This window comes from Gavialis gangeticus, unplaced genomic scaffold, assembly GCF_001723915.1.
Source record: "Gavialis gangeticus isolate Ggan-Ray unplaced genomic scaffold, GavGan_comp1, whole genome shotgun sequence".
Taxonomy (NCBI): domain Eukaryota; kingdom Metazoa; phylum Chordata; order Crocodylia; family Gavialidae; genus Gavialis; species Gavialis gangeticus.
Genome location: NW_017729027.1, coordinates 45581224 through 45587866, shown reverse-complemented (window position 1 = coordinate 45587866; position 6643 = coordinate 45581224). Strand labels below are relative to the sequence as shown.

At 39.8% G+C, this 6643-nt stretch overlaps 1 protein-coding gene across 1 annotated transcript in view; it reads left to right on the top strand.

Moving 5' to 3' along the window:
* Positions 1-6643, top strand: part of DLGAP2 (DLG associated protein 2) — a 214293-nt gene that overhangs the window by 80082 nt on the left and 127568 nt on the right. The window contains exon 3 of the mRNA XM_019520619.1: positions 2699-2846. Coding sequence (XP_019376164.1) covers positions 2699-2846 — 148 coding nt within the window. The remainder of the gene's footprint in view (positions 1-2698; positions 2847-6643) is intronic.

Sequence of the window (6643 nt, the reverse complement as noted above, 5' to 3'; positions counted from 1 at the left end):
GGGTGGGGAGAGAAAATTGGGGTCACATTCAGTGACTGGAATGTGTGTACACGTTCCTCAAGTGCTCATTGGGAGGCACTGTTCAAACACAAATCTTCATAACCGTGTTGTTTCCATTACATGTCTGTAAGGAAGAATTCCTAGGACAAAACAGAAAGTGCTTGTACATAAAGTAGTAGATCTGCATTTCTTTTTAAAACTGAAAGCCATGAATTTTGTTCCTATTACTGCATGCAGAATGGCTGCCATTTAAAAGCAATATTTTATCACAAAATGGTTTTTGATATACTCTGTACATTGAACAATATCCCATATCCAGGTAAATGATAAATAGTTTGCAAGTAGATATTTACATTTCTGGTGACACCTCTTGTTTGTAACTGTCATATCTACATGTACTTGGGGCTGAATCAATGTAATATCAGGTTTATAATCTGTAATTTCCCAAGAGGATTAATCTGAAAGTATATCTTAGGCATGTTTTAATGCTATTCTGGGTTACAATTTATCATTTCTTTATATTGGAAAAAATTCAACATATTAATAGAAGCTATTTGAATTTCATTTTACACTCTAATATATGCAACATTTCTCTTACACTGCTACAGTCCCGTGAATAAATTGCTGTGCTCTGATAAGTAAAAATTACTTACTAAGAAGTATCCAAATCCTCATCCATCATAATTCAGTTGCTTAGCATTAGTACCGTATACTGGATTTCCTTAATGAATTATTGCCATATAAATTGTAGATGTATCTTGTGAGAAAATAGGTATTCCAGAATTAAGTATTAGCTTGTTAAATGATTACTTTGCATAGCAAAGGAAGAAGTCAGCTATTAGAAGTTAGAAATCATTGAACTTTAAGGCTTTTTGATCATATTGGCACATCTTATTTCTCTCAGCCTTTTTCTCCACGTGTTCTCTATGACTTAACTCCTAGAAAGCCTAAATCTCAGTGAAAAAACCTAAAAGTTCTTGTGTTTTTCAGATTGCTTCTGGTCTCAAGATGTATTATTTGCAATGCCTCATAACAAGTGGAGAACTTTTTTTCTCATCCACTTTTGGAAGATAATATTTATTAATAATATTAAAATGTTTTTGTACAAATATACATTAATAAATTAACAATAAAGGGAGAACAATACAGGGAAAACTTTGGTGCTTATATGAAAGGGAAAGCTCTTAACAGCCTGCTACTTTTAAAGGAAAGTTTACATATTTTCATTGAGCAAATGGATATTCCTGAACTTGGATAGTGAGGCTCAATTATCTTAATCTAGTCTATTTGTTTTTAAGAGAAGCTTTTTTATTAATGTTACCCTGTGGTTGCAATGGTACTTTAGTGCAGTTGTTGTTATAGTAAACTGAATTAGACACACAGTCAGTATGATATGTTAATTTGTTACTTTAAATATTATTTCATTGATGCAGACATATAAACATAGATTAATCTTGTACAATTTCATTTTGTTTAATCTGTGTGATTTGAGTAATAACAAGCAGCCAATCTTGCAATAATTTAAGCATCTCCTGGAAGGCAAGAACTAATGAGAGCTGAAGGGAAAAGATTTCCCCTCCTTTCCTTTAAATTTTTCAAAATTTCAAACATGGTTCCTGTTCCATATCAAGAGCAAATCCAGAACTTTAAAAGTTTTTCAGAGAGAAGAGTTCTACTACTCCAGAATAGTCAATAGCCCACTCATTATGGTGCTTATCTGGGATGCAAAAGACCCAGGTTCAAGTCCATACTCTGCCTCACTTACCTGAGTTTCCCAGGTGAATGGCTTGACCATCAGGTTTTTGGCTTTTCTGCAGTGGGACTTCATGAATGTGGAAACTAAGTAATTTCTGCATTAAAATCACTGTTGTCTGAAGTATTTATTAATGTGCTGCACTTTGGAGGCCCCACCTGAGGCTTCTTACCCTTGTGTTTTGAGGATGATGAGAACTCACCATTCCCACTGATATCAAAATTTTTCCACAACTATTTATTCTTTACCCTAACTGAATGACAGTTCTTTGATCTAGAGTAGACATGTGCTCTTTACTCTAAGCTAATGAACATTCACTTAACCTGAGATCTAAAAGCTAGGGCAGACACACCCAGAAGTGCTATGAAAGTGAGAAAGGGGTGGGAGTAGTGTCATTGTACCATTCCTCCTCTAAACTGAGAGCTGAAAATTATTTCCGAGATTTGTACAGATGAGCTGTGCGCCATTACAAAGTTCATCTTTAGGTGATACTTTGATCTTCTGTAAACATATTCATGCTTTAGCTATCTTGATGTATAACACCTGCAGTAAAGAGGGATCCTAAATGAAAGGGATTTTTATCCCTGAAGAAACTTCAACTTCCCAGGTTTCTTGATATATATTCGAGAAGCAGTTGTTGTTCATATCAGCCTTGACATACTATTACTTTAAAATTTAAGGTGAGTAGCCAAGGGAAGATTGGCAATATTTTATTTTGACAAAAATGTTTCATAAGTTTTAATATATGACTGGTAAACTTATGACCAAATTCTCTGCTTGTGTAAAGTTGCACAGATCAAGAGGGCTGTGCCATGTTGTACAGGCAGTGAAAACAGCCTGAGGGAGTGGATTTTTTAAGCTAATACAAGTTGCTACCTTCAGTATCATAATTTATTCCATCTGTAAATTCATGTACTTTGCTATTTTTCCCTCTTTCCCTTCTAGTCAGAGCTACCTTCAAGCTGCAAGTGATGTGCCTGGGGTTCACAACCTGGATCCCTCTGCCAACTACAATTCTCCAAAGTTCCGTTCAAGGAATCAGAGCTATATGAGAGCAGTGAGCACACTTAGCCAGGCCAGCTGTGTTAGTCAGGTGGGAAACTCTTATTAAACCCTTTATTGTACCTGCTATATGTAAGACTAGTTACTAATACCTGGACAGTTTTGATATGCTTAATTAATGTTAAACAGCTGAGAATGGAAATAGTTACAGTAACATATTTACTCAAATAAAAGATGAGGACCCCCCCACCAATTGGCATGGGAAGGAAGCCACATTCATTATTATTACATACCAAGAAATCTCATTAAATAGATTGTCTAAAACCAGCATGTGCTCGGCAATGAAGACGAACCATGAAGTTGATTAAATGTTGCCAACACTGAGCATGACTATAAAACACATGGCCCACATCAGGAAAATAAGGTGATGGGAACCTACCACAAAGATCTGAATACCCCATCTGAATAATACATGTGGGGTATTAAAAGCAGTCTAACTCACAGCCAATTGTTTTTCAAGTCTTAGTGAGCCACAAACATTGCATACCCAGAATTCCTCTGTCAGCCCCTCTCTCAGCCTGGCACATATGATTAGTGTGGCCCTGCCCTCCAATAAGTGAATCTAGACCACGTTGCCCTGCACTTCATTTGCATATACATTTTTGGAGCATCCCAGGATTTGTGAAAAGAACACCTGGCTCCAGTTATGAATGCAGGCAAATTAGCATATGGATCCTTTGTAGGTATCTGGAGTATATACATATACTGAACACTGCTGAGCTGTGGGGTCACTGTGGAGGGTGGAGTCACCTTAATCATATGTGCCAGACTGAAAGAGGGTGTAACAGAGGGATTCTGGGTGAACTGAACACAGTTTTGTGGCTCACCATGTCATAAAATGCTGTTGACTCTGGTGGAAGGCAGTCCAGTTAACTGTGTGGTAAATAATGACCCTTTTGGCATTGGACTAATACAGTGCTTAGTTTATGATAGATATAAGTAGGTGCTAATGTGTGCTCAGAATTGTGTTTATGAAACCCCTGTGCTAAAACGTGCAGCAGTTTTAAAAAAAATTAACGTGAATGCAGCAAGTGCTGGACCCAGGGGTGGCCGCAATGCACCATAGTGGCTGTTTGGCCTTTTCTCTGCCCCTCAGGCTTGCTCCCTTTCACATTTTCTGCCACACCTCATTGTTATTAAATCCTTGGAAAGGGAAGCTGCCCCAGGGATCCCTGCTCCTGTACAGGTGTTACTACTCAGCACCTTAAGGGCTTATTACAGGGCTCCAACCATCCCTTACATCAAGCCCATGCCTCACGGATATTAGCAATTATCACCACTCCTAGGCCTGTACCAGCACCCAGTCTCCACCACTGTTGGGATTTGCAGTCCCTTTCCTGTCAATCTTCTTAGCCCCTTCCTGGGCTCAGGCTGCTGCCTCTGTCTGCCCACCTCTGTTGGCCATTCTGACTACTGCTGGGTACCTATTCCTTCCTGAGCACCAGACCTCCTGGTTGCCCCAGGCAACAGACCTTCTCTGCTCCCACCTCCACTCTATTCCCAAGCTCTGGCCCTGCTCCTGGGCCTCTTGAGACCACCACCTACCCTTCTCTGAGTCCCTAAACCACCCAGCCCTGTGTGGTTCTAAGGCTGCCTTCTCTTAACCCCTGGCAGTGCAGTCTTCTTCTTTCTGCTGCTTGTTCAGGAGCTCCTTCCATGTCAGCAGTCAGGTTGAAACAGCTCTGGCCCTCAGCTTATCTCCCAGTTAAGCTCCTCCCCTTTCTGGTCAGGTGGTCTCCTTCCTGCTGACTCAACTCCTTCCACAGTCTTCTCCCTTCTTAAAGTAACAGGTGCACCCAGCACCTGTTACAGTGCATCAATTCTGGATGACATAACTGTATGGGTACTATATGCAACTTGCTGAAGCCATGTTTAATTGCAAGGTTATTATGTTCAAATTTTCTCCTTACTTCCACATGCTTAAGGAGAGCAGGGTCTGACAGTAAGGGGAGGGGGAAGGGACAGCTAGGGAAAAAAATTGGGAGGAAGCAGAGAACTAAGGGCTACCTGAGCCCCCAAATTTTTTTCCCTACTGTACCAGTTAGGAGAAGACAAATTCAAGGCAAACTTCCAATAATTAGGTTCTATACAAGGAAAATTGTAACAAATTTATTAATTTTCAATATATAGCATCTAATTTGGGGGGGTTCATCTTATAATCAGGATTGTCTTCTATTTGAGTAAATATGGTAATTCAGACACTAATAAATTTGGCATGTTTATTTGATCTGAAGAAAATAGTCAGTAAAGATGGTGGAACTGAGGGATGCTGTTAAATAGCAAATTATGAATCAATTCTAGGATTTCTGCATGCAAATCTTAGGTGTTTGTATGTACATACATATGTGTGTGTGTGCACATGCACAAATATCCAGAATCAATAATCTTATATATGCGTGTGTGCAGATATATGAGGAGGTAGAATAGACTGACCATAAAGGTCTAGTTCTGCAGTTCTCATTCACAGAATAAGCCTTTTCTGACTTCAAATGTGTAGGGGTTGCCACATTAGTCAATGGTTTGGAACATTCAGTCATCGTGGGACCACAGCTGCATATTTTGGATCAGTCCTTTGTTTTTATTGGATAGCAAAAATAAAGTTGCTATGTAGCTTTGTAAAAAGAGGTATTTCAAAAACTCATCAATACTAACTGGATCCTACCCTCTTCCCCTGAAGTGTCAATGTTTTATGAGGCACTTCACAAATCTGAAGGTAGTAGTGAGCTCCATAAAATGAATAGTGGCCTTTTTAATAAAAAATGCCTACTAGCTTTTTTATCAGTACTAAATGTATTTCTTTTAATTTCACTGAATGCTCACTTACACTGCATTCACACTTTTAATTAACCTGGGAAACTTTTCCCAGGTTTTTTTTCCTGATTAGCTGGGGACACCAAAACATATATTTGAAGGCTGATCCCTTAAAGAGCAGAAAGCTTGCAGTGCTGATGCTATACAGCCAAGGGAACCCTGCACCCATGTCTCAATATGCACTGCAGGCTCCCTTAGTCTTCCTGGAGACAGAATGGCAGCAATGCACAAGACAGCCCTACTTAGTTGATCTGTGTCTCCCTGTAGCTCAATGTGGGATTGTGAAAGGGTGTGTTCCATTCCCTGCTTGGCTGGACCAGCAGAGTCCAGCAAGTGATACATGCACTGCCCTTGAAGGTAGGGAGGCAGAAGCAAAGCACCCTGGAATGCTGGAATTGTGCTGTGGCTTCTTTGAAAAAGAGAATATGTATAGATGTTCATTCTCTCGGGAGAAACTCTCCCTGGAGGGTTTATAACCCTGGTTGTCCCTGGGTCATTTTTTTCTTGAAGCACACATTTTATGCTCTGGGAAAAAAGCCTAAACATCTGTACACTCCTGGTTTTTCCTTGGAGAGCAGTGATTCTCCCAAGAGAAACTGAATATCTGTATATGGCCTTATTTTTGTATTATAATCAACATGAATAGGAAAACTCAATTGCCCTTATTGCTATCTCATGTCACAGCTTGTTTATCTTCTCTTTGCTTCATTTCTGTCTCTAATAATTTTCATTGCTCTTGTTTTGACATTTTTCATTTCTGTTTCTTCTGTTTTCATAGTTTCATAGTTTCTAGGGTCGGAAGGGACCTGAGCAGATCATCTAGTCCGACCCTCTGCCATGGCAGGAAAGAGTACTGGGGTCAAACGACCCCAGCAAGGTGTTCATCTAACCTCCTCTTAAAAACCCCCAGGGTAGGAGCCTGCACCACCTCTCTTGGAAGTTGGTTCCAGACCCTAGCCACCCTGACCGTGAAATAGTGCCTCCTGATGTCTAACCTAAACCTACCCTCTGCCAGCT